General features: G+C 35.4%; 1 protein-coding gene across 1 annotated transcript; it reads left to right on the forward strand.

Annotated features, from left to right (window-relative positions):
• On the forward strand, positions 1 to 25,345 carry Fng (fringe). The gene is made up of 8 exons (XM_028301499.1): positions 1 to 465; positions 5,617 to 5,665; positions 7,299 to 7,401; positions 19,768 to 19,915; positions 22,640 to 22,725; positions 23,118 to 23,188; positions 23,674 to 23,851; positions 24,619 to 25,345. The coding sequence occupies exons 1-8, from the start codon at positions 172 to 174 to the stop codon at positions 24,671 to 24,673; spliced, it is 984 nt and encodes a 327-aa protein (XP_028157300.1). The 5' UTR covers positions 1 to 171; the 3' UTR covers positions 24,674 to 25,345.
• The last annotated feature ends 1,432 nt before the right edge of the window (positions 25,346 to 26,777 follow it).

The raw sequence follows: 26,777 nt of genomic DNA on the forward strand, positions 1-26,777 counted from the left end.
ATTTTTATTTAGTTTGTAACCGTTCTTTAGCGCGGGAACACCGCGCCGAGCCGGCCTTTGCATCCGACGCTGTTTATCAATAGTGTTTTGTTTTTAAAGTCCAACAGATGAGTGGCAAAGTGTTAAGACTCTTCCTAGCTTCTCGGTGCTCAGGCGCCACCCGGCTTCGGCATGGGAGGGCGCAGAATGTTTAAAGCAGCAGCAGTGCTGATTGCTCTAGGCTACTGCAGCCTCCTGGTATACCAGGGGGGAGTGCCTTTCAACTTTCAAGAGAATCGACAAGGAACAGTGCAAGTGCCCGACCTTTCTATTGAACCTGTGACCAAAACAAGCATATTTGACAGTGGACCGCATAAAAATGTGACTTTAGATGATATTTTCATAAGTGTTAAAACAACAAAACATTACCAATATACAAGATTGCCGATAATTCTGAAGACATGGTTCCAGTTGGCGAAAGAACAAGTAAGAATAATACCAATAAGAATTATCTAAGTCATACTTATAACTTTGTTTGTTTTTTATTGTTGACCAAAGCCATCAATGTCCTTGGTAGTAAACAAGTTGTCATGCCATTGAAAACGATTATGAATTAAACGCCAGCAACAATCAAGCTAAGTACCAACCCAAACAACTGGGCAATCTATGTATACCATCATAATAACGTTTTCTCAGTATGGATAATGGTGTCATTACGATAAACGTTTTTGGGGAACTGACTAACTTTAACTTGTTTTGCCTATCTTCATTGTAATCATTAAATCATTAACATTCATCCGCTTTGCCAGTTTCCTCCAGATTCTCACTGTCAATTTTTGATTATCAGACTGTTCAGAATCAACTTTATGGCGCATTTGTATGCAAATCTTCTTTGGTTTTAGCATTTCGTTTGTATAGAATTTTAACGATCCACATTTGTATTGTAATTGTGTTTTCCAGTTTCGTGTATTTTTACTAAAATCGAGCAATAACAATAAAACATGGTGCCATAAAGCGAATACCCGTGGAGCTCTGTTTTAATACCAAGTGATAAATGCCCTAGAAATGGTCTCAGCGGGATTCGTATATCTCCATAAGGTCAATACGGCTATTAGTTACATCTGATTCGCTTAACGAGGACGTCTCAATGTCGTCCTTTTCTGTATCATTGGACAAGTGGCTATAGCAACTAGTTATCGGATTATTTTAACATCTGGATGAGATAACTAGTCTTGTGTTGGAGTTTTATTTGGGTATCTTTGCCATGCTAATGTTCAAAATTGTCTATGTATTTTTGTAAGGTTTACAGTCGTCAGCGCTTCTGACTTTATAATTTATTGCAAAATCACACCTATTAATTCATCGGATTGAGCAAAATATTCCTTTATCTTCATCCAGACACAATTAATCAAACTAGTTAAACTTTTGAGACTTCTTCGAATTACTAATGAAGATAACAATGTAGGCATTATCAGAAACGGTCTCTAAAATTCTACGAATCTGTTTTATCCTAATTTAAATAAACACCAAACTAGTTTTAGATTGTAGCTTAGTCGCCATTTGAATAGCAAAACGGTCCGTTTATTATCAGAGGGCAAACAATAGAACGGTTCAATCGTGCAGTGCCCGTTCAACTCGAGTTTCCTGAATCTGGAGCGTGCATAGCTGACCGTTAATCCGGCCCGAAGGACCAGCATAGCTATTGTGTTGCGCACGCGCCGCCCAGCGCAAGTCGCGCGCCGGTCACGTGACCGCGATGCGTTTCGTTGGCCCTTTTGTATTCGAAACTGCCGCTCGATCGATTTTGATTTACGATCAGTATTTCATTCGTGAGAGTAAATGTTGTGCGATGTTTCCGAATAAACGTTTCAGTTAATTTATTCATTAGTATCTTTTATTCTTAACTATTGAAAAATAAATTACAAAACGTAATGAGATTCAAAAAATATATGCCTTATAGATTAAACGTAAGCCATTATGTTTCCATAATAAGATTAGATACAGTCATATAAGGTTGGGAGTATGCATATTAATACAACATGTACCTTTGGTTGACTCTCTTTAATTTATGGGGTAAGGTAATTACAGTTTGTCTTAAAGTATCTTTAGCCTAGAACTGAGCTAAGATATTTAGTAAAGCTCAGGCTTGCTATTGGTAGAAACATCTGTAGTTTCCCAAGACAGCTCCAAACCTGATAAAAACCCGCTCGTTATCATTCAACTTATCTTTGCTTATCTTTCCTTTGTATTCTACGAACTTTTTATTCAAAATGGGCTTTTCAAAACTTCTTAATTTAACTCTACGACAAACAGGTTCAACTGTTCTTGAACTAACATCGGTATCGTATGGCAGATTGCGATATTATATTAGGTAGATATATTTGACCAGTACGTTGACAGTCATACAGGTTTGTTTACACATATCACATGTCCCATGAGCTTATCTTCGCTATTTTTATGAGCTCAATTCGTAGAAGTCTACGGCTGGTTTGACATCTCGTGAAATTATTTGTTGGCTCTCTACCTAAATTCAAAACGCAAAATGAAAAGATTGTTATACCTGTTGGTCAATATTTTCTAAATTAATATTTTATTTTATGTTTATCATTTTTGAGCACGAGTTAACTTCTCCAAATACTTGTAATTTTTTAAATATGATTAACTTAAACGGCAATACTTTAGTGTTTCACATAATTTTCACTGCAAAATCTTGTGATGTATACTTTTAATTTCAAAGCGGTTAAATTGTAGGTACTTGTTAATTTTTAGCCCGTGCTTGACTATCTGAAAAATGTGTCAATACAGCGGTACCCAGTCCATCCCTGGTCACTCAGGTCATGTCTTTCATAATACATATCTTTAATATCTCTTGTTTACGTTTCAAACATCTAAATCTGTTGACATTCCGCGCCTTTTCTGACGCCCTCAACTGAATGAATGTGGTCACTGTGACACGCCCTCACGAAAGCAAACATGTCGTGTACAACCCGGGTGTGTCTAATGCTATTTGCACATAGTTTCAGAAGTGAATTACTGGAAGCGACTTTGGCGCGATTGTATTTTTATTGAAATGGCTTAGCTTTACTTATAGCTTAACCTATTAGATTATTTTATTATATTTTTCTTAATTCAATCTAAATGCATTCAATGTAAAATAAGTTACTTATAGTAACACAACAATAATATAAATTTTCTACTGCTGGACTTAAAGCTCTCCCAAGAAGGCATGCCATATATCAAGATCTCCCGTTTTTTACAAGCTATATTTCAATGTTAAAATTGATTCCGCTAGCGCAAACTCAGCAAACCACTTTTGACAAACTCGCCTGAATAGGTACATAATGTAGGTACATATTTACCCTCGTAACTAACTGTATCATTACCTTAATTTTATTTAAGTCCCCAACGCAAACTCATTTATAATACAATTATAATATAATACAATTTATAAAAAATAAGGATGCAGTCAATGGACACTGAATTGAAATTTTAATAGCCATGACTATTATTTCAACATTATATGAGAATGATTGCTTTCAAGAAACGTATTACACTACCCGAATAGGATCATTGAAACGTAGCAAATAAGTCAATAAATTGGCAATAAAATTTTTTCCTTGAAGCTTTATGTGAGGTGGAAATACCAAATGTTATTAACTTATTAGTGATCAAGACACGTAAGACAAGTGTCTGGAGTTTTGTAGCATCTTGATGTCACCAAATAATATTTATTAAGATTTGTTAAAACACATTAAATAAGTACCTACTTAGATTTTTGGCTAAATAAAACTGCCAGATAAGTGTTAATAATAAATTCCTTAGTACCTAAATAAATAAAGAAAATAGCAAGTTTATTGTACTATAAAAAATTTGGCGTAAGAATATATTTACTAATAAATTACGTTACAGAAAAAATGTGCAATAGTCTGTGTTTTTAGTTTTTTACGTTCTAAAATTGATGTTTTAAATTAAATTCGTACCGTTTCCATATCATCAAATTCCCTGCATATTTACCTGCCAGGTATTAGTTCCCGGGTGTGTTCTAACAACAGACGGCAAGATTGCGGGAATTCCACCCTAAATGATAATGCGCCAAACAAAGCTTCGCTTCGTAGTCGTCATACTTGACCACATAATATTAACATGATGACAGTAAATAACTTGATACATTATCAACACACTGTGTACAGTATAAAAATGTAAGGGTCCAGGTACATAAATCATTGTGTTCAAAACATTTTGTCCCCCAATTTGTACAGTCGCGGAATGAAAAGGTTCGTCACCTTAGTGTCGGTTTTCTCTTGCACCGAAGAGTCAAACCTGCCAACATAACAGTGCAAGAAACAGTTCTGCTAACATTTAAATAAATATGACGTTTGCTGACGAATAAGGTTTTGCTTGTTTATTTTTCTATCCCATCAGTGCAATGCAATGATGACATTGACCAATTGACAATAGTTTTTTTTTTTATTTAATAGACAATAATGGCAGGTTGAACCAACAAGAAGGTTTTAGTTTATCAATCATAATAATCTTCTTGACAAGATAAATCGTCAAACAACTTTGATCTGAATAATTTTGAACTTTACTGACGAACAGTTAAAGATTATTTTCTCTAATTTGAGATTCTTCTGTAACATAGTTTCAAAAGGTAATATGTGCTCGCGATTCGTTGAAGGAATCAATTTGAAAACTGACGAACCTTTTCATTCCGTGACTGTACATTCAACAGTAAAAAGTTACCATCACAAAATTGTTAAGTATACAAGACAAACACAAAACTGCATTATACGATACTTGGCCTAACTATATTAGGATCGTTAACCGTTGTTACACCTTGAGATAAAAACCCGAGTCCAAAAGTAGGAATTTTGAATTAAATTCGTAAAAGCATTTAAAATGTTATGACTTATGATACGAGTAATCACATTAAATTGATAAAATTCTCATGTTTGCTAAAGACTCTCTGAAAGTAATGTTTCTGTATTACCGAGGTTTTCACCTAGGGGTGCCAATTTTGCAACCGAAAGTATTTTGCAACGAATAGGTAGATACAGTCAGCGTTGGCGACTGTTCTATTATGAATGTTTTATAAGCATTCGTTGGTTCCAAAACAGAGGCTGGTATAACCAACTAATAGATCTTAAAAACCGATAAACCGGGAGTTCTACCCCGCCCTCGTATCATGACTCGTGATACCCCTTGCTACGTCAGTAATTAATTCATAAACATTGTTTCGGTAGTCTACAATAACTAATTTAAATTGTATATTAACATTGTTATGAAAACATATAGTTTATACTATATTGCTGTCGAGCAATATTGGAGAGATAATCTGATTTTATTACACTAATTATTATTATGGATAAGCTGTAGCTATAGGCGTGATAGGTATAACTTTGGGATATTGGTAGCTTTTTAGGGCGTCATAAGATTTCTTACAAAAGTGTCCTATTAGATAATATTGCTATCCTTACTTCACTCAAGAAGATAAGTACATTGCATTTTAATTATTTTTAGTACCATTCCACATGCATTTTCGTTTTGTTCTTAACTCAATAATATAAACCAGTTACATTTTAACTCATTTTCAGCAATACATTTCAGTATTTTAAATTCATATTTGTTTTGTTTCAGACATGGTTTTTTACTGACATAGAAAACCGGCAGCACCAAAACCAAACAAGTAAGTTGGGAGCTTAAAGCTTTTAGTTTAAAACAGTTTTCCACAAATATAAAACATCCAGCTGCTGAATTCTACCATATTTTTTGGTTTTTACTAGTATTTTTGGACTGTATAGTTTTATAAGCCCTTTTAGTTATAGCCCTGTATAGTTTAAACCCCACCGCTAAGCTTTGGATCCTGCTTTTCACAGCCACAAAAATGGGCAAAAATGTTTGCTTACTTTATTTGGTCGTTATCAGTAACGGTGGTTGTTAACAGATATCAACTGCGACTGGCATCGTAAAAACGACAGCATATTAGACTATAATTTTTTGTTGAAAAATAGCATCTATTACAACCATATAAGATCCCACAGTGTTAAGCTTGATGTAGGTAGTCTCGTCTGTGCCAGTATTATAAACAGTATTCTTGTAAGATGGTCATGTTTACACTGATTCACAACTGCAAAGTTGTTACGCCCGTATTCACAAACTATGATTGCTTAAGTGAAGCAGCAAATTGAACGCACAGCGTTGAATAGAGCTCTGTGATTGGTTCGCGTGTGACTCTATGCGTCCACGCGCACTGTGAGACCTCATAGTAATGTTTGTGAATACGGGCGTTAGTGTCGTGAAGTCAATACTCAATACTCAATTCTTTATTCTCAAAATTCAGTCATCGAACTGCTTACGAAGTAGTAAAAGAAACATAGAACTTAAATAAAACCTCGTCCTTTTTTTGAAGTCGGCCAAAAAGTAAAGCTGAGGTCTGACAATGTAAGTATGTAAAGTAGACAGGAATAAATATCGGACCCGGGACCTCTCGGCATAGTAGTCCGTTTCGAACCACTACACCAAACGGCCGACTGAAGTAATGCAAAGTGAAAGACCTACGCATTACAGCACATCATGGTGGTAATACTGTCTTTTAAGCAGTTTGTAATAGGGGTGATTTTGCAATAAAAATGTATAGTCTGATTCTGATCCTATTTTGTGAAAATTTATATACTGTTGACAGAAGCTACTCATCTTGTAAAAAACGTGGGGAAAATGTCTCAACCGTTGACGTTTCGCAAGCGATGCAATGCAATGTGTTGGCATGTATTTGTTGTGACAGTAGGCACTTTTAATGGCTGGATCAAAACAATAATGACAAGTTGGCAGAATCATTGTTGACTTATAGATATTTTTCTATAAGTCAACAATGTTGACTAGATATGTTTCTATGAGTTCGCAACGAAAAAACGATACACTGACCACCGTATTTGTTAAGCAATGGTTTCTGCAGTAACCACGATGTGAAAAACATGATTAATGGCCCCTTTATTTAATTGTTATTTCAATCTGTATTGAACAGAAGTTACAGAACGAGAGAATAAATCTGAAAGAAAACTCAATGCCAAAGGTCTCTTCTTATTCATTGTTGAGCTATCTAATCAGAAAATAAGAGACTCGTTAAAACAGAAAAAAATGGGAAAATATTTATAAAAGTAAAAGAGACAGCCTACCAAAAAACTATTCTATGGATGAAAAACATGTTTCAGTGACACACCACTCAAGTGAATATCTTTACTTTATACACCACACCTAACCTGAAACTTCGTCGTGCACACTCAGCGTTATGTTTGTTTACATTCCTTATCATCTGTTATCAGACGGGCACATGGTGAACACCAACTGCTCGGCGTCGCACCAGCGCAAACACCTCTGCTGCAAGATGTCTGTGGAGTACGATCACTTCTTGGAAAGCGGGAAACGGTGAGTTCACTTCTATATAAAAATTAGGTATTGAAAAGCTTGATTTTAATTTATACAGTCTTTCAGAAGAAATATAAAATTAGTTTTTTTGAACGTTCATACTTTGCCGTTTCACTTTGTAGTCAAGGCCTTAGGCCTTATGCTGAGTTCCACCATCTTACTTTCGGCCATTTTGAATAATAATTCACTGGCCTACAGCCATTTTGGTGCCGGGGATTTAAGACCTGATTTTAAGTATGTCTTGCATGGCGATATCAAAAATGTAATCAGTTTTTCTCTATCAGCTCTAGTTCCCGAGATAACTAAAAAACAATTTTCACAATAAATATGTATTTTTATTAGCATTAAACATCAAGAAATTGTCTTTTGAGTGATTTTTTCGAATGAAACTTACTTGGGCAATTTCGCATGATTCTCCAACAGTAGTCGGTCATCATATGAGCGTCCCATCTTCCTTGGTAACTATTTTCCATTGTTTTTATGTCTTGGTGAAAACGTTTTCCTTGTTTTTCGCTTAGTTCTCCTAAATTTTGTTGGAATTGATCTAGTTTACTGGTAAAATAGTGTAATTTTATACCTATATAACAGCCTAAATCTTTGAATTGAACCAGCACATCCTATACTAATTCTACATAGTTGTCAGCCTTATGCTTTCCCAGGAAATTTTGTACAACTGCTACAAAAGATTTCCACGCAAACCATTCCGCATCGTTCATAGAAATCTTAAATTTAGTGGAGTCTTTTATTAATACAGTTATTTGAAGTCCATCAAATATACCTGCTTTTAGTTTATCAGTACTTAAAATTGGAAATTTCTGTTAAATTAACTGGAAATATTGGCCATTTTCTCCATATCATAGGCACTCCAAGCTTCAAAAACTTACGTGTGCCTTTCTAGTATCTTCACAGATGTTCAACGCACATTATACATACAATTTGAGGCACCTACACCTTACCTTTGTATTGAATTTCAATACCGAAGTAAGCAAAATACAAAAAATTCGCCATGTTTTTCATAGTTTCATGCTGATATTTCAGTAGTATTCACCACAAACTTATCAAAATTAATCAGGATCGTTAACACAACATCTAGACGTAGTATCCATAGCTAAATAAAAACATAAAGTTTATCGATGTTTTTGTAATAATGACTATTTGCGAACAAGACGGAAAAAAAACTAAAATGAGGGTAGTCGACAAACTAGAGCTGATAAGTTGAAATGAAGTATGTCAATATATTGTAGATTACCCATATTATCGATCGTATATACAAAAAGAGCTGCACCAAAAAAAATATTTTTTTTTGCAGGCCTGTGTTTTGTTACAATTTCGGATTTTATGTTTTTTTTTTTAATTTTATATTTTATGTGGCACAATTTTATTTTTCATTGGATAATTATATACTTATTACTCGTACTTACGAACCAATAACTCACTAATATTCATTAACTTATACATCAAAGTACCTAATTTGTTTTGAAGAACCACACCTTTTAAACTTTATGATTATTAAAAGCGTTTGCATTAATCATGCAGATCCAAAATATAATTATACGCCTCAAAATTTGCTAAATTACGATCTCAATGTCTTAAGCCGTACGACTAACTTAGGGACGTTTGCCAAGACACCGCAGTAAACAGGATTAGCAACGAACTATACTACGTTATACTGAGCTGTCATGAGGCAGATGCTAAATAAGACACAGTGTCTTAAACATACAGTAGAACTACTGGTTTTTATGTTTCTCGACCAAAAGGAAAGAGAAAAATTCAAAGGTATTAAAAGACTACCGCTGCGCGCTCTTGACTCGACTTTTTATGTCGCCGTGGCAGTATTATCCGTGATAGGATAAGTATATCTGTTACTTTTACACCTTTTTAAAGAGATAAAGAGGGACATACTGTCACGGTGACAGTCACCCGTCGTAAGCCTTTACAGAATGGAGCCCAAAATTCGAGCAAAAAGCTCAAACGAGTTCTAAGTTTGTTTTGCCATTTTATCCTAAATTCATTCGCTTGTATTGTATCTGTCTGTATACCTCTAACTGTTACTACGTCTGCATAAGTGGAGCAATCTAGAAAACTGATACTCAAGCCAATTTCGAAAAGCCCGTTTTCAACGAAATGGAAATCCAACTGGAGGAATCTCGGGTACTTACCATTTAAAATACAATTTCGCCAATTCAGAAGACTTTGTGTACGAAACTACTTCCTTTTGCTGATTTGGATGAAATTATCAGACCATGAATGTGCACTGTGAAACATAGGTAGTTTTTAGTTACAATATAAACGACATAAATCATTGTTCATTGATATGGCAAGCCAAACAATATTGTATGCTTCATACATATACATGTAGTAAAGAGTATAGGTTTTATTCACACGCCCACCGGTTTTGCCATCACTGCAATTTATTAATTGATCGGCAATCGAATCTACCCAGTGAAGGTTGGGTAATCCCAAGGGAAAGCTCTACAGGGATGAACCCCAAGAAAGGTTACAAATAAGGAGTGGGAGCTCCAAAATGTCAGTATCGACATCCCACTTAAGGGAAGTGTTATGGGAGGTCCTTTTTTGCTCGTGATAGGGGTTCACGATCGTTTATTTTTAATTGATTTGATTCTCATATAAAACTGCAATAAGTAAATCCGTCTGTGTAACAGAAAAACGTGTGAAGCAGTCTCTAAGACACAAACAAAAACAATAATTACAGTGCTTTAAAAAGTTCGTTATAGTGACAGATCTGGGCAATTATAATGCAATCAAATCAAGCATGTTACGTTTGGAACGCTGAATGCTATTACTCGTATTAATCCATCTGCTAATTACATGACCGCTAACGTGAATCTGTAGGGTACAATTAAGAAACACAAAATAAAGTTCACTCTAGAGAATCCAGACCATGGTGAGCGGAAAGCTACAAATCAAGAAAATAATAACCGTGAATTTTAAAAAGTAACAATTATAAAAACAAATAAAAATTTGAAAGATTCGATTTCGCCGTACAAATAACACGATGAAGATTTTAAAGAAATGAATAGGTATTGTTAAATTATTATCTCCATACGAGTAGCATACAAATAATATGTAGTAGAGGATAAAAAATCTTATCAACTTATTAATAATAATCAACATAACGTAATATGATGTTAATGAAAGACAGCAATAGTAATAACATAAAAGAGAATGAACGTGAAGGAAGTATTAATGAAATTACTCTGGAGCAATTTATTAATCAGAGGAACGAAACATTTCCCTTAATAGGAAATACGTTACTGACATAATAGTAAGTGTAACACATAGGTATAGATAGGTAAATACGAGTATTGTATGTATTTACGATACCTGTATAAAGTACTCTAAAGATAAGATGGGTACGATATTCTGGATTTTAAATATTTATATTTAAGCAGCCTTTGTTGCTTATTTACGAGCTTATCCACTGGGATCAAAGATTTCAAGAACCATTATTATTATTGTATTAAAAGGTAACTATTCTCAGTTTAACCCTAATGTTAACTGGAAAAGAAGGCCGAATGGTGTTAAGTTCGCCTTATGTAACTGTGATTTAAGTGCATATAAATTGTTAATGAAATAAATAACTATTCCATAAGTACGTCTCTGAAATACAAATGCAGTATTTTTAACATGCCCTAGTTACAAAGAAGTATTACTAAGTGGACACGCAAGAAAATCAATAGCTTAGGTTAGGACCAAGCTTTGGGGAATGTTATAGTAATACAACCTTCATTTATATTCTACTACCGTACTTTGTACTCAATAATAATGGTTGTTGGAAACCGATAGGTAGACCAACATTTTTATAATTTAGTTATTTATTGCGTGTATTTTTATTCACTTCTTTATACCTTTTGTTTACAGTTTATTGTGTTTTGATAACTTTTGGTAGTCAACTTTCTTGATTTCGACAGCAAGAGTTTGATTCCCGCAGGCACGCCCTAGCTGATGTCCTTTACATTAGTTTTTAGCCGTATTCACAAACGATGCTTGCTTAACTGAAGCAGCAAATCGAACGCACAGCACAGAGCTCTGTGATTGGTTCGAGTGTCACCCTGTGTGTCCATGCGCAATGTGAGACCTCATAGTAATGTTTGTGAATACGGACGTAAGTGTACATTACTGTTTAGGAGTTAGCTGATACTCAACTGAAGATCTTACAAGCAAGACAAAATGCAACTATACGAGAAAATTTTAATTTAAATTAAACTCAAGATAACATAGACAAAGACGTGATAATAAACTAGTATCTTAAGAAATAACCAACTGCAAATAAATCCGATGTACAGGTTAATGATCGATGGTTGTGTGCACAGCATCATGATGATGTATGGTTTTATCCTCCATAGAAGAAATCCTTCCACAAAATTCTAGACTAGAGAAAACTAAAACCAAAATTATGCTGCCCAAAACAAGAATGAAATTCAAGGCACGTTTTAGACTCGGTGTACCGCTTACCAAAATTTAATACAGCTGGATAATAATCTCTGCGACAGAGGTAGAAAATAGGTAGTATATTTCCACTAGACTCTGACGTCATATTATTATGGAATTCTAACGAATTTAAGCCATAAATAATATTATGGAATTCTAATGAATTTACGCCTTAAAGAGCACTCTAGTTGGATCATAATTAGGTACAACTACATTATGAAGACTATTCTAAGTCTAGTTAATAGGCTGCAGATACATTCTGACCTTTAAACAGGTTAATTTATAAATATGAAGCGATTACTGTTCGAATAAGAAAAAAATGTGCTATTTATAGCTTGACAGACACAACATTATGTCTACCCAATTCCTGATTCCTAGTAAATTCAGAGTTCAAAACCCATTTAATTATACGGTAAGGAAAATCATCAACGTAAACATCTGAGTAAGATTTTTTGGCGTATTTTTCAGCTATAATATTGAGCTTACCCCATTTATCGGAATACTAGAAGTGACTTGTCCACATTGCTTAAGATTTATGTTTTTCTTTCCAAAATGCCGTTCTAGTTCAAACTTCACGAAGTTTTTGTTTTTATTGAAAACAGAATGCTCTCAACTTCTGTTTTTAGAAGCTTGACTGTATAAATACGGCCCGGGTTTTTGTTTAAACACTTTAATGATCACATTATGGGTCGCACCGAATTGTGTGAACACAGATTCTGTTTGTTCAGCTTAAGAGCAACATGCTCAAGTTTCCATTACGCGGTATTTCGTACGTGCAGGTTCGCTTACTTCAATATTTTTGTTGTTGGTAAAATATTTGGATGAGAGAGTGCTTGGAAGTTTAAATTTGGTAAAATTCAAGTAATTTAAATTTCATTTTAATGGATTTTACCTTTACAATGTATCGTACCAATTAAGACATGTAAGACAGTCGCATACAAATAAATTCAAATGTTCAAACTTATCACTGTTTTCGTCTAATGTATTGAACGAATCGGTGTTTTTTTGCCAGAAAAATGCATTTCAGTTTTATTTTTAAAGTTAGAAACCATTTATATTCACCACACAAGTGGAAAGACAATGCCACCCCTTAATTCGACGACGTGCGATATACTTCCCATTGAACGAAAATAAATCTCCGTAAAAAAATTGACCGTATATCTTGAACTCAAGGTGTTTATTTGCTCCCTGAACTATCTAACTATGCTGTCAAAAATCAGCAAGGCACCAATATCGATGAGACGCGAGCAATCTCCAATAATATGACGGAGAGGAAGGGCCCGCTGTGCGGGCTCTCGGTAAATTGCATTTTATTCATTATTTTACGGCTTAATACTCTTGTAATATTATTAAAAACTATAGATAGGATACCTGCGAAGCTACTTACAATGTATTTACTGTCATACAGAGTTTTGTTTTCGTTTTACGACACCTATAACTTGCATGTCCTGTATACTTCCCGTCGTCGAATTACTAGTAAAGTAACTGCTAAATACTATGTCCAGTATTCATCCCGTTGTCAAATTGTTAGAAAATTAACTTTTGTGGGTTTTGATAATAATATTTTAGGGATCCACACATAAAATGTTTTCTGCCTCACTATGTACCGTTTTTCAGAGTATCAACTCTAAAAAACAAGCCTTAGTAGCATTGGTGCCGCCTAACACTACTCCTTTTCATATAGATACTGGTTTTTATGAGAAAATTGTTTTTCTCACCCTGCTTTTCCATCAGTTCTTGCATAGAGCACATGAATATAGACAGCTAAATCTTTAACTTTGTCTTACTCGAGGGAATAATGCCAGAGGCATGGACCAGAAGCGTTGTGGTACCCTTATTCAAGAAAGGGGATAACACCTTACTGAAGAATTATAGTCCCATCACGCTTCCGAGCCATATCTACAAGTTTTTATGCGAGGGTTATTACATGCTGGTGTCCGAGAAGTCTTTGTAACCATAAACCACATCCATACACTGCGGCAGGGTTATACAGAAGACCAAAGAGTATTACTTGCCATAACGCTTGGCGTACGTGGACTATGAGGAGGCTTTCGATTTGATTGAAGCTTGAGCAGTGCTGTAGTCTTTCCAGAGAGCTTCCGTATTGACCCTTGGTGCTGAAGTGCTTGCACAAAACGCCACCTTGATGGCGGTCCAAGTGCAGGACAAGAAATCAGCAACAGGTCCAAGTGTGTTCCCAGTAATCACATAATGGTACCTACTGAAAGGTTACTTCTCACAATAAGCCCTCTCTATATCACAGCATGACATGGAGAGGGCTGTGCTTGGTATTTCTGTGCGACATCTAATGAGAAGATCCGTAAAAGAACTAAAATCACTGATATAGCCTTATGGATTAGCATGCTGAAGTGGCAATGGGCAGGGCGCACATCACGCAGAACTGATGGCTGATGGCTACAACAAGGTTCTAGTATGGAGGCAACGTGCCGACAACCGCTGCGTGGGAGGTCCACTCACAAGGTGGACAGATGAACCCATAAAGGTAGCAGGAAGGCGCAGGATACAGAGTGACTATCAGATTGGCCGGTTGTTAGCCCACTTGCCAACCTGATAATCATTGGGGGAGGACAATGTTCATTAGTGGACGTCATAAAGCTGAAATTATGATGATGATAATTAATATTTTATTACGGAACCACTTGTTTCTTTTTTCTGTCTCTTCGACAACGGGAAGTATACTGGACATGGTTGGAGAGCGTCACTTTCTTATGAACTTGGCAACGTCCAGTATACTGGACATAGGTTTTTCAGGAAACTGAAATAGTTAGATTTTTTTGGGTATTTTTTCTGGGGTCCTAGACAAGCTAAGAAACGAAATCAGTAACTGTTTTATAAATTTAACTAAAAAAAAATTCCGTCGAATGAAGGGTTAAGCACACATTTACCTGCAAAATTTACCCAGCGCCCAACTCAACCAAGGTTTGTCAAACAGTCTTTTTAATTTGAAGTCACCGGTATTGAGGCGGTACAACGTTAATGGTTTTTGAAGAGCAACTCCAATATTATGTTGGCCCAACAATGATTTTCACGCGTTGACATAGGCCAACACGAATGTTTTTATAGGACCCGCTTTTTCCCACAGAAATTGTATTTTGACTCTAGGTAGAGTAAACGCTGAGTATAGTTATTTGATTGGTGATATTAAGCCTCGATGGATTAATGTGGCTTACAAAAATAAAACATGAAAAAATGTTTTATTCTAGTTAATAAAATGTTGGAGTTAAATGTGTTTTGTATTTCTCGGTAGTCTTTTGTTTGCTTAGTTCATAATTTTGATTGTCTGCATTAGAAACATCCAATGCGAAATCTTATGTGAGTACGACATAGCTACAAAAATGAAAATCGGATATAGTACTATCGATTATTTAGCAAATGTTTACTTATCGTAAGAAAATTGCATAAAAGCATTTCTGTTCCCAATCATAGGCATAGGTACTTGTAGCATCTACAAAGTACCTAAGTCTATAATTTCAACATAAGATGATACCTACATTCAACGTGTCTCTGAGCCTCGACCCGTTAATTTCTTCTGCCCACGCTTTAATTCGTACACAACCGGAGATAGGTTAAAGATTTAACTACGAAGGTTCTCAAACCACAAAACAGCCCCACTTTGACTAACTATGAAATTTATAAAATAAAGTTACATTATCATTAGTACCTGATATCGAATGATCCTACCTGGTTATCGATCGATTTTTAGTAATCCGAAATTCCGAATATGTACCTAATGTTTGCCATTAATCCGTTTTGTCTACTCGTCTTCTTCTTTTTGTATCCTTATTAAATTAGTATATTCATAATAATTATGTGCCTTACAATACAAATAGAACACTAAAGACATCAGCAAAATCTATGTTAACCAATACATAAGAAATTCAAAAAAGCTAAAAGTTAGTTGCATCCTTGTCTGTTAACTCTTTTCTCAGTTATATTTGATGCATAAGTACCCATATGTATTGTTTATCTAAATATAAATAACTCAGAGGTGACTGACTGACTGACATAGTAATCTATCAACGCACAGCCCAAACCACTGGACGGATCGGGCTGAAATTTGGCATGCAGGTAGATGTTATGACGTAGGCATCCGCTAAGAAAGGATTTTACGAAACTCCACCCCTAAGGGGGTAAAACGGGATCCACGCGTACGAAGTCGCGGGCGGCCGCTAGTTCTCTATAAAACCCACTCTAGATCTCAAAACTAAAATTTGAAAACCACTGACTAGTACTCAAGTTGTTTCTTGCTCGTCTCTGTTTCTTCCGGGATTAAATAAATTAAAAATATCTTCGAATCCATTATTTTGAAATTCGATTAATCAAGAGCCGTCACTCAAAGAGAGTGCATTTAATTAATTCTCACTTTAAAGTCTTTAAATTGGATGTCGAATAAATTCTTGACGAACTGCTTGTCTTTTTCGATATCATCATTTCAGCTATATGACGTGACTGCTGAACATAAGCCTCCTTAAATTTTTGTTGTGAAATATATTCACCAAAAATATACTACTACTACGATAGGTAAGTACTACTTACTACATTCATACTCTCAATAATCAGTCAAGATAACTTCTTGACTTTATTTAATTTCAAGCCTTATTTAATTTAGAAACAATACAAATAACATATTTCCGAGAATTAATTATGAAAACGTATTGAGCTAATTAATTACTACGTACTTACTTGACTGTCAATAATTATAGAATGCTTCAAATAGGTAATTCCCTATCAATATGCTAAATGTAATTCATTTTAATATGACTCCAATCCATGAAACATCTGTGCTATTCAGAAGGACAACAATATCCATCCATACCTAATACTCATCTGTTCGTCCATACAAAGAATATCACGTGAATGTCGCTGACTTTGAGGGCGAAGGTTAGAGCAATCCACTCTATTGGCCCCAGGTGAACTGCCGCCTGTAGGTAATAGGATTATGTGGCTCTTGGCAAAGGAATAAAGACCTCTATATAGCCTGCACCAATGGAAACCGACAATTTTGTAAATGTAATAGGATAAAAATCATCTCAAAAAAACTTAACTGTCTTAGAATGATTTGCACCACCTAACTTTAACGGTAACTATAAAGATAACCGGTGCTTTCTGTATGGAGTTTGCCAGATTTTTGACGTTTGTCAAAGTTAAAGTAAGATGGTGCAACCCAGCCTTAGTATCCATAACATTACTTCACTTTACAATCAAAGATAGGTAAAGTCTTAGGCTGGGTTGTACTTTAACTTTGACAAACGTCAAAAATCTGTCAAACTCCATACAAAAAACATCGGTTATCTTTGTAGTTACGGTCAAAGGTGGTGCAACTCAGCCTTAATATCGTAAAATTACACCTGTCAACGTGAAATTGTGAACTCGGTCAGTTTATAATAATATAAAGCGTGAGATTGTATACTAACAGTTCGTTAGGTTTGAATGTAGTCTAACTACGTCAGATTATAATCTGACGGAATTCACAATATTACGGCGATAGATGCATATAACAGGTTAATATTAATGTTTTTCGACTTTATTGGTAACACAAATTGTCAGTCTCTATTGGCATCAAATATAAGTGTTGAGTGCTATTGGCTACAAAGGCATTCTGACTAGTAATTTGATGCTCGACTAGTCGCTCGCTTTCGACACTTAGCAATGAAACATTCTTGCTTTAGATTCGATATTCTGTTTTGTATGTAATTTGGTAATATAGCGAATTGATCGGAAGCGAAGAATGTCCCTTGATCTACCGACACATTACTCGTCTAACTCTACATTTTTATTACAATAAAATGCTGTGACGTTTATTAAGGCTTTTAATTGAATTTTAATTTTGAATTTAGGCTTTTAATTTTTTGTGAATTTTAAAAAGTCCATAACATTTTGCACTTTTTCGCGCTGTTTTATGCAAGATTCGGCTCTTTTTCACCGACAACTGAAAAATCGTTTTTATCCTAGAAGCGACTCTACTAAAAATCGTACAATTACGTCAGTAGTCTTGTGATACCTTATCTATCCTATCCTCCGTAGTCTCTAACATACAAACGTCAGCACATCAAGTTATACATAGGTATTTATAGCAAAATCGCCTCTATTACAACAAGACAAGATGCTACAGTGTTAAGGTGGATGTACCGTTTTCTGTACCTGCCGTTAATCCAGAGGTATTTACAACCTGCGCTATGACGTTAACTGCTCTCCTAACACCCCCGTTTTTATGGCCTGAGTTTGTTGTTGTTCGATATCGGAGCCTTTCTGGTGCGCGACCATTTCTGTGATTTGTGCTGTTTTAAAAACATTCAGATGTAAATAATAGGTTTAATAACAACATAATAGGAATGGCTATCACCCTTAACAGTTTTATGAATGAAAGAGGTTTTCTCTGAACAGTCTTCCTAATTAAAATTGCCGATTCATCAGGTGAAAATAGAGTTAAATTACTGACTAAACCTATTTATTAATTAAATGGCTCCTAAGAAATCTAGCTATTTTCTAAGACTTTTACGCTTGTTTTTTTTTTGTTTGAATTAATCGAATATCTCCCTTAACAAACATGGTATTAAAATACACTGAAAAAAGATTTTATTGCCATAAAATATTAAGCCATGTACAGCTTAATATCTATACTTATGTACTTACTGGCACCACATCAAACATAAGCGATTCGGCAACAGAGTTGCATGAACCGCTTATTTTCATTTCAGCTCGTAACACCGCCGTGCGCAATAAACGTAAACAGTTGCGATTAAACCCGACCGCGGCGTTTGTAAATCGATACGATTTCGCAAATCGAGAACTGAAACCCGACTCGATACGAGCGCCATTTGTCGTGCGCCACACCGCAATATGTGGTCACGGCTTGCGCCGGCGCAGCTCCTGTTATTTGCGACGGGCGTAATGCCACTAAATTATACTACGACGATAATTACTGCCACCAGCAAAACTCGAACGACTTTATACGGTCGTGTTGCCTGTTCACGTCCCTATTCGCTATAAGTTTTCATCCTAATGCTTCGCAATGGTAGTATTCCATTTTATGTTACATGCTTTCGGATAATGTTTAGTTTTGTCTTTTGTTTTATTTTTATTTTGTTGCTTATTTAGACATTGGTTTTTATACTAAAATTTCAATAAATTAAATTCGCATCCAAACGCTCTGTTTTTAAAAACCAAAACAAAATCGAAAGTGTCAAATGCCGAGATGCATGACATTTTTTAATTACTTATAAACACTGATCCGTCGTTTGGACTCAAACAGCTAGGTGGACGCAAACTCGTGATATGACCCTACATGTACAAAGTTGCAATTATTTTCTTTAGCAACTTGCAGGGCGGCAGCTGATAACTTTCTGGTTTTTACGGAGACAGTTCGAATTGATGGCCGGTTGCGTCGATGCGAGCGTTAATTTTCCGATCGGTAATTTCACTTTTTGCTCCACAAGACCTATAATAAACTTCTGTATAAGGCCATGTCTGGGTTGGTGATCAAGGCTATAATAGCACTTTATGTATGATATTTATACGTCCTCAAAAAAGTCATTATTATTGTAAACCTTTATAACAACTAAGGTTACAATTACAACCAATTGAAGTTAACTTTAAGAATCGCCTTTGACATCTTTCATTCTAAAATCAAGATTACCTATTTCAGTTAGAATCAATTGGATCTTTTATCAATATGCTGAATGCATGTCGATAATGTAGGTAACAATGTCTAAACTTGTCATGTTAAAATCCCACAATCGCTTTTAGACCAAAGTTCTCCACCATGAGCACATCTTTACACACTTCATCTATGATGAACATCTCTATAATGAACATGTTTTGCCCCGAACAGGTACACTACACGTTTCATCTATATTAAACATCTCTATAATGATTATGTTTTGCCCCAAACAGGTGGTTTTGCCATTTCGACGATGACAACTACGTCAACGTGCCCCGGTTGGTGACTGTGCTCCAAAACTACAATTACTTGGAAGACTGGTACCTGGGGAGGACTTCAGTGTATGAGCCCGTGAAGATATACAGCAAGCCTCATAATAAGGTAGCTAAAGTTGCAATCAGGGGGCTTAGTGCTACTTTACATCAAACGTCTTCGCTAGCGACTGTGTAAAAAAATGTGTGACGGATTGTACAGCGTCCCTAGGATACTTTCAAGAACTAAAATCTTTAGTTTTTTGACGCACTCGCTAACGACGACGTTCAATGCAAACTTGCACTAAGCACACAGCACATCTCAGACTATATGTTATTCTTGCAAATTAATACTAAAAATTCAGTTTTTGTCTTTATGAGCCGCCATCAGTACCTACGTATTTTGATATTACTACCTACGTTACGTACGTATCTTTAACCCTTTACACACGACGATACACGTACGTGAGAGTAACTTTGAAAAAATCTCATGCCCATGTAAACTTGTTTTTGCGGCCGCAATCGGCAGCGATCGCTCGTGAGAGATATTTACTCGCACACAGTGCCGCTCATTTAGTGTTGGGACCTGTCAGTGCTCGTTTACTTGGACTTAAAGTTGACTGCATTTTTTGGAACGAGAGGCGGCCAGTGTTAATATTGATTTTATGAGGTTATTGTTGTTTTCAGATAAGTGTTATAGTTTTATTTTATTACGAAAACAGTGATTATCCGAATGGAATACTTTTATTGTTATTTCATTGCATAAATTAATAATTATTACTACCACAAAATTAAGTCGCACGATCGTAGCTGGTCGGTCAAACCTCCAGTAGTTGATTGAAAACTATTTTATTTGTTATTTGATATTATGGCTTAGTGTTTAGTTGTTTTTCTATTTTAGTGCATCCTAAATATGAAGGATGTGTCGTAGCATTATTTGGAAACGCAACCGACTATGAAATTAAAGATTTTCATGACTAAAAAGACCAGGAAACAAAATTTCGGGTTTTTACGGACTTTGAAGAGTAGAATACCAAATATGAAAGCTCAGGAGACGAAGTAGACCCTGAACATGAATCAGCAAGGCTGGTCAGACATTTTAAAAATACTATGTGGCAAGCAAAAGCTGAAACAAAAGCCACGTCCGCAACAAAATACAGGGTCAATTTGGAAGAAAATTCAAACAAATTGAATTCGTACTCCAACTGAGTATCTCAATTGATTATTTTGATGACACATTTTACAAAGAGATGGCTAGGTGTACAAACGTGCACTACATGCGTTAAATCGATAAAGAATTAAAAACTATTAGAACCGAAATTGCTATAGTGTTCGGTGCACATATTTTCATGAGATGCCTTCCGGACCCATGTTTGTATATGTACTGACACACTAGTATAAAAAATAGGGGCTTATTGCTAACAAAATAGTTCATAACCGATTTGTACACACACGACATTTCCTTAATGTATTTTACCATGACCAACTAGCAGAAACAGAACAACACAACCGCTTTGGAAGGTGCAACCCATGATAAATAAAGGATCAATATACCTGCAAAGAAGTCCATCTTATTATTCAATCGTTGAACGATATGAGTGGTGTAGATATTCTGGACTAACAAGTGGAATGCCACCAAATCTTTATTACAAGATAATAGGGTTTGAAAGTTCTAGTTTAAATTTTGGACATGGCAGTTGTTAATTCGCGGCGGCTTTAGAAAATTGATTGCACAGCTAATGGTAATTAAAAAAAATACATTTTAGCATTACTAGATTTTCGTTCCAGCATAACTGAGGCTTTAAACAGATATCCTAATAAAGAGCATCGTGTCGAAAATTTACTAAACGACTCGACATCCATAAGCAATATAATATAGACTTTTAAGGTCAGAAGGCAAATGATAACACAGATGAGAACGTTTACCTGGCTAAAAAGCACCGAGGTGTTACATGTTGGAAGGATGTTCTAGCTGGTCAAAAATTAAATGTGCTAAGTGAGATGTTTACCTGTGCCTTTCTCGCAAAAAAGCTGTTTCCAGTCATATCATCTTAAGCCATAAAAATTACATTTATTTCTTTATTATTAATTATAAAGTAATTTTGTTCTATTTTACAATCTCTTAATAATCATCTCGGACCTCATATTAGTACCAACCAAACTAATAAAGGTTTTTACTTTGCAAGTTTGTCAAAAGGTGGAAATTTTTTAATTAATTCGTTTTTTGTAAGACAATTTGCTAAAAGAGGGTTAATTGCTTGTTAAATTATAGCTTACTCTTTACTTATAGGGGTCTCTTACCATATGAATGATCTCTTACCTTATGTGCTCATAAATTAGTAGTTTTCATTAAATAAATTAACTAAATAGTATAACACTCACTATCGTGAGACTAACAAATTATACCGAAGCCTCACTATCGTGAGGGCATACTTTCAGGAAAACTGAAAATTCAAAAATTTTTAAAGTATTTTTCTAATCTTATTTAAACTCTAAAATAACCCCTAAGTAAAGTTTTATTAAAATATTGACACTTTTTTATTCTCGTGTGTAAAGGGTTAAAAGAGTACAATGTGTGTTGCGATACGATTTAAAGATATTTTGTAATAGTGAAGTAAAAAACCAGGACTGACATTATGTTTAGAAAAGTTTAATGCGTACCTACCTATAGTTTACTTTCGTCGCTGCTTTACTTCGAAGTAAAGAAACATTCGCCATGCCTTTTTAATAAACGCTTTTGTCCGCTTTATTTCATTGTGAAATTGTCAATTCAATTAAGGCAACTGTAAACTAAATTGTAACCAGTTAGCAGACACGTTTCCAGCTTGTTAGTGACAACATTAATTTGTTTCAGATGACATTCTCGTTCTGGTTTGCGACGGGCGGCGCTGGCTTTTGTATAAGCAGAAGTTTGGCGCTGAAAATGGTGCCTGTTGCGAGGTAGGCCTTAAACTGTTGCTCGGTTTTCACCAACTCGACACACGAACCTGTGACTAATTTGGTACGAGTTGCCCCAGTCAAATTAAAAAATAATTTTCACAACTCGTCTCACTTTATTAATACCAAAAGGAGAAAAGTAAAAATGCTGTCCTAAACTCATCCATCAGCTTGCTAACTAAATAAAACTTACACTTGGTTAAAGATTTATCAAAAAAGATAGCTCTTAAGCGTTCTGTACAATACATGACGTCTCCTTATCTTTAAGGCTCTACCAGAGCAACAGAATATTTGTTTTGATTTTACCACAGGCTCGTGCCGAGTTGGCGAATTACCTGTTACCAAACTTTATAATCGTTCACGCGAGCAACTTCTAACTAAGTTTTCCGTTGCAGCGGCGGCAGATTCATCAGTACATGCGAGACTATACGGCTGCCTGATGACGTCACCGTGGGATTCATTATCGGTGAGTTAAAAGTTGATGCTTTGGAGTTTGCGGTTAATGAGTGTTTTGTAACGTGTAGGTATTGGTATAAGAAGGGGTTGATCAATACATGATAAAAGTTCTGCCTTCATAATAGCATTTGTTATACAAAGTAGTTAAGTAGGTAGGTACAGTCAGTGTCATATAGTTCGAGTTTCGAACTTTTTGGCTACTTTGGGTGTCACGAAGTATTTGACGCTGACTGTACGTACAAAAAGTGAGAGCGAAGCAATTTCTAGTAATATTCATCACTTTTCCAATTATTCTAGTCTGTCCTGATCAAATCATAATTTTACAAAAAGTAACAAAAAAATGTAAATGAAACCATGTAGGTAATTGTACTATTTTCTTATGAATCTTCAAGGACTAGGTGTTTCACAGGTTCTAATTTCATTTTGAGGAGAAGTGTTTGTCTGTACAATAAATTAGATTTTCACGTGTCATTAATGGCTTAATGGTTGTTCCAGAACATTTGATGGCCAAAAAGCTAACGCAAGTGCCCGAGTTCCACTCCCACTTGGAGCAGATGAAGCTGCTGCCAGCAGAGAGCTTCAAAGACCAGATCTCGTTCAGCTACGCCAAGCTGAAGGACGAGTGGAATGTCCTCAACGTTCCTGGGTTCGACACCCGGTACGATCCTAGTCGGTGAGTGTTAATAATAAACTCTATTTTTACGCCCGTATTCACAAACATTACTATGAGGTCTCACAGTAAAAACTCAGTAAAACTCATTTATTTCTGTAAGTAGGCTTTAAAAAAGCACTTTTACACGTCCCAGTATTAACCCTACCACTGCTTCAGGACAATAAATGGGCCAGTGCTGAGAAGAAGCAGCGCAAGAAACTCAGACAGTGGTTCGTGTGCCACCAATCGCAGAGCTCTATTCAACGCTGTGCGTTTGATTTGCTGCTTCACGTAAGCAAGCATCGTTTGTGAATACGGGCGTTAAGCCCAGACACAAAAAGAGGGTTGTTGTAATATTTGTGACCGGTATTTGTGTGTATGTTAGTGACACTGTAGTTCTTAAACAGATGACCCGATTTGGATGCGGTTATTTTTTAGACAAATTTCATCAAAATCTTTTCAGCCGTTTCAATTTCTAATCAGCTCTAAGCTGTTAAACGGGTAAACCCATTTTGATGCGGTTTTTTCAGTATTAATTTAACATGCATTTTCTGTTGACCCCATGACATGACCGCGACGCGAAATACAATACAGCGCCATTTTTACACTTCAGCTTTTTTGCGTTGGATTTTTTTTTGATTTAATTAACTGTATCCACTATCTACAATGGAAACTACTCAAATTAACAGCTTCAGAGTCCCAATTTATCTTGTGCAATAAACCCGCCGTTTCAAGAGACAAATTCCCAGCTCGGAAGTGTTTTTCTAGGAACAATTTCATTGTTACAGATTCCTATCGCTGCATTGTTTCCTGTTCCCACAATTTAAGTTCTGTCCAAGATAGCGGCTGGATCCCGAAGAACTAATTAAGTAATCCGTTTTGTAAACCGTTGTTTTAAAATGTATAGTCCATTTTATTGTTATTTTACTATTTAGAAAGTACACTACGGGGTTATTTTTTTATATTTGTCTTCCTTTTTTTTATTCATTCAAATATAGGTAATAGGACACGAGTTATTTTTTGTTTCCTTTTTTTAATGGATGTCATTGTATAAACTCTTATTTTTTATTACTTTACGTTAAAAATAACCCCGTTCATCAAAAATAACTTTGTTTTTTTGTAAAACAATTATTTTGAAGTTTTCATTGCGCGGTCGATGTAATTTCATCGCGCAATCAAAGATCCATTTGCAGAACTATGGAAGAAAGCCATTTGCTTTTAGATTGTGATATTAATTTATTTATAGAAGGCGAACAACACGAAAGTTTGAATTGTATACTGAAATATTTAGAAGATGTAAATAGACCTAATTATTCAGTTAAAGATAAAAGAGAAAAGAAAAATTATAAGGTAAAAATTTTAAAGCTTACATCGAGCTCGCCAAAAGAAAATTATAAAGTAGATTAACATAGTGTTTAACGTAAATATATTTTATTGTTATTATTTGATAAATCTGTGATATTAGAATAACATAAGTTTAAACGGACGTTGTGCTAATAAAACGTTGTAATTTAAAGTCTCAGTCAGAAATGTTATGACATTGTTAGTAAATTAAGTTGTTTATGAAATAAACAATTATAACTTTTAATTGGTTGACTATTATTTTCTAAAACCGTAACGAATCGGCCTCCACCCACACCTTGTTTTATTGCTCGGCCAAAGGTTTTTGTTCGAATGTATCCTTTATTACACTCAAGCTCATGAAATATTTTGAAACGACTTTTTTAAGCTCTGTTCAACCTCAAGCAAGATTAAAGTCTGGTATTACAAAAATGACAGTCATAGATTTTTTCCAGTGATAGATATAAATTATTGAAAAAATAGGATAAGAATAACTCAGTCTTTAATCACTGTCAAATAAGTAGAGCATCTTTAGGATAGATTACACTAATAAGTGAGCTTAACTTTACCAAAAAATACACAAAAATATATTTAAAATACTGAACCGGATACTTATAATTACTGTTCGTGAAAGATTCGTAACAACTCGTAGGTGAAACTTAATGATGCCGAGCAACACGATGTCCAAAAAATCAATTCAACAGAAAGCTGTTACAGAACTGTAATCTAAAATTAAATATCAACATGCAACCTGCAATTGCGTGTTCTTGAATAACTGTTGCTAATTCGAAATACATTATGGTGAATGCTACCATCCGTGCAGTGGGTGTCGCGAATCGTCACTGCCTGTCTGGGCGTCACTTACAAGGCAACCGCTTATACCGCATTCAAGGAATGCAGGGTGACTGTCCTCTGTCCCACGCGATCCATTTTCAGTTCCACCACCTTGTCTCTAAGCCCAATATCGAAGAGCAACCGCCACTTACATGCTGTACTTCTTTTCATTCATTTGACAGCTTTGAAAATATAGAATGCGCATTCAATCGCATAAATTCACACTACCTTACAAGCGAGGTTTTACGCTAGAGTAAGGGACATGTGAATGGGGCATTAAAGTAGGTAAGACGTTAACACCTGCAACGAATTAGTGTATCGGGCACGACTTCCAGCTTGCACCGTAAAGGGTGTAAAGTCGAGAGCACGATTTAGATGCATTTTTCGCCTTAATCGGACAAGCCCGATACGGCGCGCGAAAGGTCTCTAACGCAAGCCTTGAAAGATTGCGGACTAGTTGCAGAAATTTACTGCAACCTTCGGGAATGCTAAGCGTATGGTAAATAAATATTTTTGGTAAAGCGAAATCGTGTCTTATAATCGTGATCGTGTTTGAAATGGTACTATCTATCCGCAATGACTGCTACACAATTAAATACACTACCACCGGTGACGAATCTCGTGCGATACGATAGTTTGCTCGACAACCCACTCCCTAAGAGTTCTCACTACTTTAAATCTAAATAAATTACTTGTTAACCTAAACTATCTTTTATTTCTCTAAACTAACTCTAAATTCTATTATGTCACTTGGCTCTAAAGCTTCTAATCG

The sequence above is a fragment of the Ostrinia furnacalis genome, unplaced genomic scaffold, assembly GCF_004193835.3.
Source record: "Ostrinia furnacalis isolate ACB-3 unplaced genomic scaffold, ASM419383v2 OfSCF0932, whole genome shotgun sequence".
Classification (NCBI taxonomy): domain Eukaryota; kingdom Metazoa; phylum Arthropoda; class Insecta; order Lepidoptera; family Crambidae; genus Ostrinia; species Ostrinia furnacalis.